Raw genomic sequence first — 13,998 nt, forward strand, 5'->3', positions numbered from 1 at the left:
AGTCAGACATATGTGAAGGAGAACACGCCAAAGGAGGAAAAGGGCCATATTCCCTTTCCTGTTCATTCCAGGAGAATTTTCCCAGTATGATATATTCTGCTCGGGCTTCTCCTCTGAGGCCAAACAGACATCTATGAGAACACTGGGCCCCATTATCCCAGTTGCCACCCTCCTCATTTTGTTGCCCTCATTTTGTCAGCTTCTCACAACACACATGATGTATATAATGTAGCAGACAGGCTGATTTCCATATTTCATCATCACAAATATCAGAGCTTACAGCAGCCATGTCATGTGTCATTTCTGGTGTTCAGTCCTGCTGGGCTTATAGAATATCTCAGTTACATCCTAAAAAAAATGTAGTAGATATTCTGAGGCGCTACACTGACAGAAATAGGAAAAGCATCAGTTGACCTGTTGGATAAATCAGGTTCTTCAACTGTAGTGTTTTCAAAGTGATCATTATCCACTGCCTGGAAGGTTTGTGGTTTGATCCCATTGTCACAATACCAAAACGTACGTTTTGTCAGCATGTTTCAGCAACAAAGTTCAATTCAGTTCAATTTTAGTTTTATGGCGACAAATCACAACAAATTTCCCTCAAGCTGTTTGCGCATTGAGCAAAACGCAGCGTAAATGTGTGTCTGAGTAAATGAATGTGACTTATATTGTAAAATCACTCGGATGGGTTAACTTCTGATTTTAAAAAACAGAACAAAACATATTTCGATTCTCAGTTTAGCCTGCTTTTTAAGCTGTTGCACTATAAAAGATAACCATCATAACAACCATGACTCTCACCAATTGGCTTTACACTTCACATTTAGCATTTTGGCTTCTACCACGCTTTTTTAGAGAGCCACAAACAATCACAGGGTGTAATGCTGAAGTTGTCATCTACACACAAACACATGTATTTGTTAATAAACCAACTAATAAAATACAACAATTTCACTCACCAAAACTGAAGCATGAACGTCTTGGAGGTTTCTTTACCACACAGCAGTCGTGTTATTTGTCACATAATTACATAAAAATGCTCCATAAGCCACCAATTTCACAAACATATCAAAAGGTTTTAATGAGCTGAAGTAGTGTTGATGAGGCCCAGCAGCTACAGCTGCCTGTGTCACTACCACCATGTTATTTCTGTTGGTAACGTTGGCATTTTAACATGGGAGATTGTTTTGGTACTAAAAGCTACAACTTAGCTGGTACCAACTCCTATTTAGGTCTTACTACATTGACATGAATTAAATCAAGTCGTCCATACATTTAGAGTGAATGGTCTGATTCTTATATAGTGCTTTTCTACTCTCCTGGAGTACTCAAAGCGTTGTATACAACATGCCTCATTCACCCCCTTCACACCCACTCATACAAGCACTTCTAAACTTAAGTGCAATCTAACCAACATTCACACTCCGATGTTAGTATTTTGCCCAAAGATATTTGGAATGCAGACTGGAGAAGCCAACCTTCCGATCAGTAGCTGATCTCCTCGACCACCTGAGCCACACACTTTATGCACCTTAATATAAATTTCAGTATAGATAAGAAGTTTACCTGGACAAAAAAAGGCCTAACTTATAAATGTATTTCATTATACTGATGTTTCAGAAAGCAAGTTTAACAAATCGGTAGACATCAAATACTTAATTTTACTAACACAATAAATAAAGAGATGAGGCTACGTTTTAATCAGGTGCATCTTAATGAGGTCGAGGATGTTTCATTAACTAACAGGGACAAATGCCAGTAATGGCAACTGCGAATTAGTTTAATTATGGAGTTTTGATATCATATCCATTAGGAAGTGAGGTGTGAGTGTGTATTAGACAAAGAGCTTAGGCTCTATATAACTGTGTGTGAATGAGTTTTGTAGTAAATATGAATTGAAACAAAAGTTAGCTTGAAGTTCATAAGACATGAACTTCACATCATCTCCAACATGATGTCAGTAAATGGGGCATTTTTCCATCACGGCAACAGATTACAGCATGAAAAAGATCATTGTTCTCAGTCGATATCACGAACCTCAATCAATACCAAAGCTTAGGTCTTCACTCAAACCTGCAGTTTTAGAACTTTTATATCATAAGTAAATGACTAAAGTAAACCAGGAGGACTCATACAGGTCCTATACAGAGCCTCGAGGTCCGGTAAGTGTAACCAGTAAAGCCACAAAAAGGGTAGACAGGCATGCGGATGGTGTGACTCAGAGCTCCAGTGGTTCTCCAGCCACCTTTAGCCTGGCTCTCAAATCCCCCCCTGACAACCGTAGCGTGCAGAAAATAAAAAGACATATTTCTACCCTAAGAGGAGAGAGAGGAAGATTGTGGAGGAGGTGAAGTGGCAGGGGGCAAAAGCAAAACATCAAGCAAGGAGATGAACCCAGTGGGGGTTGGGTGGGTGTTGCTGCAAGCTGAGCAACTGATCGCTGGAAGTGATTTGGCTAAAAACAACATGTCATTATAGGAGCTTGCAGGGGCAAAGTAAACAGCTCGTATTTTTAGAAGGCCAGGAGAGGACAACGGCTGGGTAGCAGAATTCTCCCACTTCCACTGAAGAACGAAGGAATTTGCGAGATGTGGCGTCATCCATCACAGCCTGCTTTATCCATCAGCTGCTCTGTCCTGACAAGGCAACCGGGCCCAACCCATTGACCCCTTCACCAGGCTCAAACTCCAAGCAGCTGGTCAGAAGATGGAGCATGAAAAAAGCCCCCAACCTTCAAATCCACGCCCCATAGTAACTGATTTATATGGTGTAGATACAAGCCCTTTATCATTGCTCCTCAACAGGCCCCTATTGAGGAGGGCAGCCAGGTCCTCTAGGCTTGGCTGTCAGTCCTCGCTCTCATCATGGTGGGGCTTTTGTTTTTTTGGCATATCTTTGGTTTTTATGGCTTGGCCACTCTGATGTTTACCCCTCCAGCTATTAGCGAAGTGTAATTCATAGAGTCACTGTGATGTCCAATGTATGCGTCATTGTAGATGAATATTGCATTTACTTTTTATGAGGCTTTTTTAAAGTCCCATACCATGACTGAGTGAGTGGACGGGTAGGGCTGATGGAGGGGCTTCTTTATGAGATGTTTGGTGTCATAGCGCCATCTAGTGGTGTGCGTTTAACAGTATTTAACTGTCATTCATTTATGGCATCAACGCTGATGCTGATTGATAAGATGCAGCTCACAGTCTGTCTCACTCTCTATCCAGTTGCGTTTACTCTTCTTGTGGGAGAAAACAGCAGTAGCTGTATTTCATTTAATTGAATTTCTGCTTTATACAAGCTGAAGTTCCTCAAAGCACTTCATGTTCTAAGATAAATACTCTAAAATATTAGAGAGTAAGTTACAACAATCTGAAATTCTGATTAATCTGAATAATTCACTTTTAACAGGAAGAAAGCAGGAAGACAGCAAAACCAGACTGCAAGCCTTTTTATATGTTTATTTTGTTAAATAAATGCAGTCTAAGGATGTTTTAAAAACAAAAAGTCAAGAGGAAAAAAATCATCATGTGTTTCTCTCCCATTTTTCACTCTCAGTGCTGCTTAACCTGAACAAGATATGACTCTGGGAACGCTAATCTCCTCCTTTTGATTACTGACCTAAAATAAAGTCGAATCTAAACTATTTCTTCTTCGTTCTACATGTCAGACCTCATTGTTTGTCTGGGATTTTTCCCCCCCAAGCTTTTTCAAATATTTTCATTATTTCCAGCTTCACGTTAAAACATGACACACATTTGATGCAGCCTCAGACTTCTGGACGTCACTGCATTGACACACTGGCTGTGAGGCAGCTGTGACTAATGTTAGTCTGTTAAAGCACCGGCTTGCCGATTTCCCTCTCTTCTGTTCACTGCTCTGATTCGATTGATTCACCGCTGAACACAAGCTTACCTGAATGTTTTCAAACTTTGCGCCTGCCCTGCTATGATAAGTAGCGTAAAAAGTCCATTGGACATTTGCATAGGAAAATAGAGATGGAGTCAGTTTTTGTATACAATGAGGTTTATAAAACACAGCACATATATTTCAAGACATACTACCTTGCACTTGTTTCTTCAACATAGCTTTCAGTCAGGTAATACTTTCTACCTGTATCAAAGAGTGTAACTCTTTTTCCTCATCTCCTTTTGTCCTTCAGTGACTATTTTGTTTCTTCAGCTCAAATCCCAGGAGATCAATCACTCCGAGAGCTTCCATCCTGATAAACACGTCTACTACAAACCTATAATACTGCACAATTAATTAAATTAGCCTTGAAACAAACTTGATCTCTCACCTGAGCACTGGAAGATATTTTACTTATGTTATGCTGTTGTTAACTGCCTTTTATCGTTTTATTGTGAACAATCCGTTTTAAATATGAACATTTGAAAAATAGTATATTGATGTTTTCTTATTTTGCTTGTCCTTGATGCACCTGGAGTACTGCTGAAATATGACAATATATCAAATCAGAAAATAATATTACAGTCAAATTTTTTCTGTGGTTCATTAAAAATGCTGAGGATAATAAATGATTAAATCATTCTGCTGCATTTGATTTACTGGCTGATAAAAGTATTTATCAATTGTTTCCAAAACACAAAGTTTTCACACGAAAAGCTTTCAGGGAAAGTTTGTTTAATATATGTATTTACAGGCTTTTACTAATGAGACATATTCAGCCGGTGGACAGTTTACGGTCAATATGCTATAAACAGGCACTGTTAGGAATACATGCATGCATGGACACATGCATGCACGCACACACACATGCACACACGCATGCACGCACACACACATACTCCTCTGCATGTCCCCTGATAAGAGGAAGTAAATGAATGAATGGATGGATTTACAGACCAGTCTCTATAGCAACTGCATCCAGTTGTATATCTGGTGAAATCTAAGGCAACGTGGATGTACTACAGAGGCACTTTAGGCTGATCCATAGTAGTATTTAGGTGGATATTTAAATTTTTAAAAAATCACAATAAGGAGAAATAATGTAAATATTGTATGTGTATGTTAAATTATCTGTTAAAGTGATTTCCAAACACCCTGAAACTTGAAAATACCAAATAAATACAGGGCCAGTATTTTAAGCTTGTGTCGGGGAGATCAGTGTGATTTTTGCTTCCCATCTTGTTTTTTCTTTTTCTTGAGACCTGGAACGTACGTAAAGTACTTTGAGTCAACTTCTATTGTGTAAATGTGCTACAGGATATAAATAAAATATATGTGACAATCAACACAAAAAGATTCAGACATTTTTCATAGTGGATATTTTTCATTCCCCCCCCCCCCAAAAAAAAGAAAACAAATGAGTGGACTACATACTGAACACAATAGTATTTATCCTATCGTGCTAGTATTGACCTGATGCCAATACCAGCATTGGTTTAGATACTATCGACATTTGGAACGATCCACCCACCCCCAGTGCTCATACTTTGAGGAGCCGGTTACATCACTCTGATCTAAGGGGACCCTCACATACTTGCGGACACCTTAAATACAACTTTTCTAAGTGGAGCATCGTCCCTCAGAAACAACATCTGGCCAAGTCACACTTTCAGTAGACAGCAGGAAAATCTTCCCTGCAGTCACACTACTTCAGAAAAAACATGCTACATTTGGTGTTTATCTTTGGTATAAATGACAAGCTGCTAACTAAAGGTTTAACAAAAAAAGTAACACCATTAGCACTGAACCTGTATTCTGCAAAAGTATATTTGAATCAGTTGCACTCAAACACTTCATCCATTTTCTTCTTGGAAAGAAGAGCAGAAATGAGGAAATGTGTTCTTTATGGCCCTTATAATCAAACATAACACTCATATGAACCCCATCCCAAATGCATTGATCCTTCATATCAGATTAATTTACAGAAATTTCTTCACTTATAAAATTGTTCTAAATTCTTTTTTTTAATAATTTAAGAGTTGTAGTGTTTAAAAAAAGCCCTGTCCAAGTCACTGAGTGGAGAAGACATTTTGGTTTAGCCACTTTTCAGCTGAAATCAAGACTAATTTATTCATATAAATAATCATGCTATCATGCATATTTATAGGAAGGAAGCTGAGGAGGCTTCCCATCTGTCACATGGTCGCGTTTAAATATAATGGATACAGACTGGTATCAGAAGTGGAAGCCGTTCTATATAGAAGTGACAACTACTGGAATATTTAATCTTCTTTGGAGATCCCGCTGGGGTAATGCTGCACAGGTTCCTCCACCTCAATCACCTCCACCACCAGGTCACGGATCTCCTTGACGCAGTCCAGAGGCCGTGCTTGGGCAGGACTGGAAGGTGTCTCCTCTTGAACGGGTTCACTAGACAGAGATGCTTTCATTTTCTCCACCTCCTCTGCTTCCACCTCTACAATGGCTCCAGTTCCAATGACAGTCCCACTCTTCACCTCTGTCTGGACTGGCACCTTGTCACTTGCTGTTATGTCCTCAGTAGCATCTCCTGAACCCACTGGTGACTTCCTGATGTTAGCTTCGCCCTCCAAAATGTCTGAGGATGTTGACACGTCATCTGTGGACTCAACATCTGAGGGATGAGACTCGCTTCCCACTGACACAGCCAGAGAGCTCGTCTCTGAGAAAGCAACTGGTTCTGCGTCCCCTACGTTCTCACTGAGGACTATTCCTCCTAGTGCTTCACCACTAGGTGGAGCCTCGACCATGATTTCTGGATTCTCACACTGTGTCTTTGCTTCAGTATTGGCAGGCAAGGATTCAGTTCCTTCTGCTGAAAGGTTAGAAGCATTAAGAGATTCTGCCTGCTTTGGTGCTTCTGTTGTTGTTATACTTCCTACAGCAGTGGGAGGTTCTTGTGGAGCATCTGCGCTGTTCGTTTCAGGCTCAGCAGCTGTCTTAGTTTCTTCTGTTTTGACAGAAATCACATCTTCATGCATCACAATCGCTGGAACTGCTGCTGCTGTATCATTTGTGCAGCTCTCTGGCATGTTCTCTATTAAATCAGGGCTGTTGAGGTTACTATTGCTTCCTGCTTCTTCCGCAGCAGTTTGGATGACATCCTCTGCTTTAAGTGCTGGTAGGTCTGATTCCTGACTGCCAGAGGAACTAGTACCAACCCCTGTTTCAACCTTCCCCAGAGGTGTCTCACCCACTATCATGTCCTTTAAGGCCTCACTCTGAAGCTGGTCTTTCCCTTCCTCCTGCTGTTCTTGCTTCTGGGAGCGGGCGAAGACATCATTAGAAGCAAGTGGAGAAGGCTGCGGCTCTAAAGAAGGTTTATTGAGGGAAGCCAGTGTCATGGCTGGGCTGCCAGGAATAGATGCTGGCAAGGAAGAGAGGCTAGACTGACTGGTCAGGTCTCGCTTGTCTGTGAACAAGTTGTACTTCTTTAGGTTGGCTGCCTCCTTCACCACTGCAGAATGACAGAACAAACAGGAGGATCGATTAGACGTAACTCTACACCTGTGTCTGGGGAAAGGCTGTGTGTTGCTAAGTTGCCATTATTAGTCTTTTTGTACCTTTAGTGACTTCCTTGTCCAGAATTTGCAGAAGGATGTTTTCATAAACATTGTCAACATGAACGAAGCTTGAATGGTCACTATAGATGATCTGTTCAAGACCCTGAAGCTCCTGTATAGAGGGACAAAGACAAAAGTGTCAGGCTTTGTTGAGGGATATGTGTGTTACATAGTGTATACAAATATAAAATCCCATAGACCTGGCGTCCACATATGTGGACATCACATTTTGCTTTACAAGGGCCTGATATCCACTTTCCACTTACGAGGACATTATACTGCCTTTATTCTATCAAAATTTAAAGCGAATGTCATTTTTCTCAGAAACAAAAATCAGGTACAAAAAAAATAAAAAATATCACATAATTCTTTGTTTTTACATTCATCAGGTCCCAATCAGCCCAAATAGCAAACAGAAATTTAAAATGCATGCCATGGAAGAGTTCGGGTCTTTAAATTTTCATCAAATCAAAATACAAGAGAACGTGATAAATTTCCTTGAAAATTTTATTTGAAAGACACAAACTATACAGGCTATTCCCTATAAATTGCTAATGCTGCTCAGTCATATGCTAACTGTTAAGCCAATGTATGTCCCACCTGCCAATGGGACACAAATGTCAATATAAGAGCAGTAAATTTAGGTCAGAGTTATGAGTAATATCACAAACTGACCACCTCCAAAATTGGCAGTTTGCTATACCTGTATGGACCAACAGCCATTATGGGGACAAATTCCCGTCCCCATGAGTTTGAAGGCATTTTTGAGACTCAAAATGTGGTTTTAGTGTCAGGGTTACAATTAAGTTATTGTTAGGTTTAGCCTAAGGATTAGAGTTAGGCATTAATTTTTGATGTTTAGGGTTAGGGTAAGCATTTTGTCAATTAGATGTCCCCGGGGTTAGGGGTATGGTTAGGGTTCAAATAAGCTAGGGTTGATAAAGCAACTACTATTAATTGTAGAGTTATGGTAGGAACAGATGTGCTGGAATTTAATGTCCATAGAAAGACATTATGCTGTGTGTGTGTGAAAGACAGAGCCCTCACAGGTTTGCAGGTAGACACCAGGCTCTTCTTGATGAAGGGCAGAGTGATGGAAACCAGAGCTTCCTGGAAGATTCTCTTCCTCACCGTGCTGCTGTCATAGTCGTATTTCTGCAAGAAGATGGAATGAAACCAGTCAGTGCATCTGGAGGAGAGTTTATTAGTTTTAGATAAACAGGACCTATTCTGATTGTTATCTCTTACAAGCATTTGGCCTACAGTTCTGATGACATTTCTGTATACAAGTGAACATTTCATATTAGGGGGTAGATGTGAACCTCACCTGCACCTGGTTACAATTTTCTCATGTCTTAACTAGAAACTTGGGAAGTTTTGTTTTAGATGACAAACTGACCTTGAGCACTATGTGTTTGACCTTCTCAGTGGCAGAGCTGGCGTTGTCTGGGTTGTCCTGGATGGCTTTGTAGAGCAGCTGCTCGAAGGTAAAAGCTGCATTCTCAATCAGCTAAAATGAAGAAGCAGAGAATTAAATTGGACTTAACACTCCCAATATGTTATGATTTTTTTTTTTTGCTATCACTGTACACTATAAAAACTTAATCCAAATTTTCTGGAGCTAATCTAAGGAGCTTGGAAAGAAAAGTTGCTTGAAGACGTTTCAGCTCTCATCCGAGGGGCCAGGTTTCACAATGAGCTCACCCGAAACTCCATTGTGACCCACACCCGTTTTCACACCTTGGCTCATGTGATTAGGTAGAGGATCATCAGGGGGTCCCTTTGTGTCCACCATTTGACCTTAGAACTGAAGAAGCTTCTCGGATGAGAGGTGAAACGTCTTCAAGCAACTTAAAGAAGTCCAGACGCTTTTCTTTCCAAGCTCCTTAGATTACGATGACCTGGATGACTGAGAACCTTCACAGACATATTTCTGGAGCTAGTTTTCTGGCATCTTCTGGTTTAATCAAGGGTAAGTAGCAAAGTTAAAGCAATTTAAGAAACAACCTTTCTGCTTTTTGTTTCTACTTTGTTTACTGCCACTCAACAGGAGTGAACTCACATTTAGCTAATTATCCAGTTGATTTGACAAAATCAACAGTTTTTTTTCTAATAAGAAAAGTGAAGCTCATATTACGAATCACCAGCAATCATAAACTACACTAAGTAAATAAACTATCGCCAGTGTTTCATAAAATGCTGATTCACAAACGAGTTGTGAAATCCTTACACTCACTCCATCTCAGTAGAAATACCCTCTCAGAAGGAGGGAAAGGGAATTCAAATAAATCGCCATGTGAATGACAGCATGAAGCTGTACCTGCTGCAAATCGATCTGAGCACTGTGCATCACTCCTGTGGTGTCGGAGAATCCAAACCTCGCCTCCAAGTGCTGCAGTTTAACCTGCAGGGAGCTGATCTTCTCATAGCAGTTCAGCAGGTTCGGTTTTGCCATGGCGTCGAGAGACTGAGAGACAAAGAGAGAAGAAGACAGAGTAGAAATTAATGAGATTAATAGCCAAGGTTTGTCTGTTCACTTTCACAAGGTATGAAAGTGAATGCAAATGGACACTTTGTGTCAGCCGTGCAACAGACTGGTGACCTGTCCAGCATGTATCCAGCTTAATATCTAATAGGTCACCAACAACTTATGTAGAGGTAAATTTGGGCTTGAGGAAACATCTAGTTTCTGAAAAAATCCCCTGTATTAAAGAAAAACGCTACTCCTAACCTTAGTTAACTCTTTCCTGTGAATGTTATAAAGTTGAAGGTTTAAAATGAGATGAATCAGCCCAACCAAAAGTAATTCTCTGGAGGTTTGTTCCGTTATATCAGAAAAAAACCAAACAAGTGAAATTCCAACCAACCTGTTTCAGCTGTTCGTTACCACATCCCTGCTTGATGTCCTGATACACTTGGTCCATCGTGTTTTCACTTAGTCGCCGTCCTTCCTGGAACCCAGCGCTGATTGGCTCCATCAGCTCCTCCAGGACTGAGCCTAGGTACGGCTGGACAGAGTCGGAACACAGCTTCTCAGCTGGCTCTGACACTTTGGCTGGAGAAAAAAAAATTACATTTGAGAAAACAGCCCAATTCCGTCACCCTTATTCCCTATACGAAGCTGCACTTCATTAGATCATTACATGGAGAGGAATGCAACACATCATTCTGTTTCTGAATGTTCTAAGTAACAAGGCTATCAGATAGATGAGAATACCTCGGATTTTTTCCTCGAGCTGCCTTCTTGAGTTGAGGATCTGGTCCATGTCGGAGTGAATCAGCACCTCTTGCTGCCGAACAGACACCCGACATTCCTCCTTCAATGCTGATAGCCCCTCAAACATGTCCTCCTGGACCAGGATATATACTGCCTCCACCATCTGAAGGTAGCAAATTCATGAAAAAGATGGGGGTTTTTTTTCTTGTTTTTCCTCTTTTTAAATGAATTTCAGCTCTTTTTTAAAAAATAAAAATGACTTCCAAGAGTGCAGAAAAGAGCCCGGAGACTTCATGAATAATGTATTAGTGCACGACTTTTTCAGATATAACCCTGAAAAACAGACTTCCATTCATTTTTCCTTTCAACAGCTGGGAAATGAAATCCTATATTTCTTAGAAACTGCATCAGTTGCAAACATAAATGACTCACAGCAAACCAAACTCTCTTCCTCTCAGTCTTTTTGGCTTTGAGGCCAGGCAGCATGTCTTTCTCCAGAGACGGCAGCAGCTGCTCCATCACCATGTTGGCCATCACCTAGAGTTAACAGACACAGGTTTGTCTCATCATCATCCAAACGAGGCCAGAATAAACTTTTATAAACTCTCAGGTTTTACTAGTAAGACAGGATTTCAATATTTTTTAAAAAACGAAAAAAACAAAACAAAAGCAAACAAAGCAACAAAAACACACCATTTATATAGCGATATATACACACATAAAAAGAGTGTTCTCTGGAATATTTCGCAAACCTATGTCAGGAAAAATGTCCAACAAACCCCGAGTTTAGAAATTAACTCTGAGCTGATTAACTCTGAGAATATTAGCTAGTTACTTCAATCAACTCTGAGTATATTCAAAGAGTTCAGCACGTACATGAGTAGAGAAAGGAAGCCATCGTGAATTGAGCTCCAGTAACACACGTTGCTCTGTGGCAACAGGTAAATAAAGAGCAAAGCCTCCATTATAATCTGAGGGATACTGATGCATGGGAGTGTGGACATTTTAATTAGCTTAAAATATTTATTTATTTTCCTTTGGTCATCATTTACCCCATTGGTACTTTAATTTCTTGAAGATAAACTGTATATAAACTGTATGAAGGCCTGATAGCCGATGTCTTTGTGTGCAGACCCACTCAGACTGATTTAGCTGATTTTCAGTGGAAAAAAATATAAATTTTCTGTGAATTTCAGACTCTGTGCCTTGTAAAATACTGTTTGACAACATTTAAATTTACACTGTTCTTGAATATACTCCAGTGGCTCCAGCAAGTGTTTGTGTTTTACGCATGTTTAGTTTGTTGTTATATCAGAGGACAAATTCCTTCTATAATGCTAAGAGGAAGGATTGGAGACTGTTACGAAAATGTCATGTGGGTAAAGGCATAGTTTATGTTCACTGCCCCAAATTATTATATCTCTTTCTAATAGTCTGTGCTAGTGGCTTATATAATGGGAAAAGTACGGGGACAAAGAATCAACATTGCCGGTAGCCTCTTTCAAGGTCCACATGGTGAGACAAATGATTTCACACCTCTGATTATACAGACATCAAAGCCAAAACAGTATCCCCAAAAAAACTGAATCAAAGCCCTTTTAAGTTTCAAGGCTTAAAACTATTAATTCTTCAGAGGAATTTTGCATCTGGTCAATGAGATTCCTAACATAAGCCAATGTGTGTGTTTTATAAGAAGCCTGTTTGATCTACATCTATAAGGTAGAATAGACAGAATGCCTTTTGTTGCCACTATACACATGTACATGTCCAGGGGTGCGTTACACAGCTAATAAGTCAACCTAGCTTTCCTGTACCATCCTTTATCCGTTTAATTTTCATTTTGTAAATGTATTTACATGTATTAATTATGTAGCCATTTCACTATTTATACTTAAGTAAATATTCATCCTCAGTATTACTATGTTGGGAGAAATAACTGTTGCTAAGAAAAATAAAGAAAAGAGACATACCCTTGCATCACTTCCTATCAGCATGTCCCAGGCTTCGTATTTGCCTTTGTCCTGTCTGTAGAGCTGAATAGCTTTAAGGAAGGCCTGAACTTCACAAGTCTTTTTCTTCAGGAAGTCTGACAGAGGGAAGAGAAAAAAGTCAGACATGCAGGGAGCTTTGAGAAAATGAATTCACTGTCAAAACATTGGGCCATTGCGCTCGCTTGTTTTATCTTTATCATTTATTCATCAGCTGATTTTAACAGTACTTCACTGATCGCACACAGCAGATATTTATCTTTCATCTTGATGCTCAGATGACAAAATCGTCACACGACAGTCTTTGTGGCACAACGGCCAGTCATAATCCTCTCAGTTTTTTGTAATCCGGCCACAGCTGGGTAGAAGACACGACTGTATGATCATGTTGGTTTTTACCACCATTTTAATGATCTTGCGTGGGTTCTCTCTGGGTACTTCGGCTTCCTTCCACAGTCCAAAGACATGCAGTTAGCTGGGATAGGTTAACTGGAAACTCTAAATTACCCATAGGTGTGAATGCAGCAGCTTCCTGCAGCTTAACTGCAGGTGTAAATACAAGCGACTGTGAGACGAGGTTGTGGGGCCGAGCGAAGCGACCATTGTGGCGGGTATACTGTGGCCACTCTGTCAGCACTCAATGCTCCATCCACAACCCATTCAGCCTGCCATTATTATTCATCTTTTCTCTGACTACAGTCCACAAACTGCTGGGTTAATGTTAACAGATGGCTCATGTGACTACCAGAGAACTGCTAGTTTAATGGATAATGTTAACATGTGTACTGGCCAAGTTAACATTTAAAATATGTAATTAACACTTCAGTCTTGTTGAAACAGGAACTTTATGAAGACTTTCAGAGAGATCAGTAAAGGGTTGTTCGGTGTTATGAACATTAATTACTCACACTATTAGTAAGAGGAGGAACTGTGTGCCTGAGGAGGTAAGAACATCCTTTTCTGTAGCATCTTACCTTGGTTCTGGTGTCTGATGCAGTCTGATAGGATGGAAATGAAGGTAGCCTGTGTGGCCTGTTGTTTGAAGCAGAAATAGGAGTCCCTTCTGTAGGGCAGACGCAGGTAGACTGGAAACTGTCCCGGCATCCCTGCCATAGGTGGAGCAAAGTCCTCTTTTGCACCTGAAACAGAAAAGAGTAGATGAAAGTCTACATGTGCTGCTAGTGAGCAGCTGTCAAATGGCCAGAACCATTTATTCTTTAACTTTGTAGTGCACTAAAAATTAGAGATGGCACGATACCACTTTTTTATGTCCGATACCGATACCGAT

General features: G+C 40.2%; 1 protein-coding gene across 1 annotated transcript in view; it reads right to left on the minus strand.

Annotated features, from left to right (window-relative positions):
• Positions 1–4,621: 4,621 nt before the first annotated feature.
• Positions 4,622–13,998, minus strand: part of LOC309691756 (protein Niban 1-like) — a 30,070-nt gene continuing 20,693 nt past the window's right edge. Inside the window, exons 5-14 of the mRNA XM_082509678.1 lie at positions 13,685–13,849; positions 12,693–12,808; positions 11,155–11,259; positions 10,723–10,885; positions 10,373–10,560; positions 9,826–9,972; positions 8,905–9,015; positions 8,553–8,660; positions 7,506–7,617; positions 4,622–7,399 (exon numbers count right to left, since the gene is read on the minus strand). Coding sequence (XP_082365804.1) covers positions 6,186–7,399; positions 7,506–7,617; positions 8,553–8,660; positions 8,905–9,015; positions 9,826–9,972; positions 10,373–10,560; positions 10,723–10,885; positions 11,155–11,259; positions 12,693–12,808; positions 13,685–13,849 — 2,429 coding nt within the window. The 3' untranslated portion in view covers positions 4,622–6,185. The remainder of the gene's footprint in view (positions 7,400–7,505; positions 7,618–8,552; positions 8,661–8,904; positions 9,016–9,825; positions 9,973–10,372; positions 10,561–10,722; positions 10,886–11,154; positions 11,260–12,692; positions 12,809–13,684; positions 13,850–13,998) is intronic.

The sequence above is a fragment of the Aulonocara stuartgranti genome (assembly GCF_965226115.1).
Source record: "Aulonocara stuartgranti genome assembly, chromosome: 17".
NCBI classification, from domain to species: domain Eukaryota; kingdom Metazoa; phylum Chordata; class Actinopteri; order Cichliformes; family Cichlidae; genus Aulonocara; species Aulonocara stuartgranti.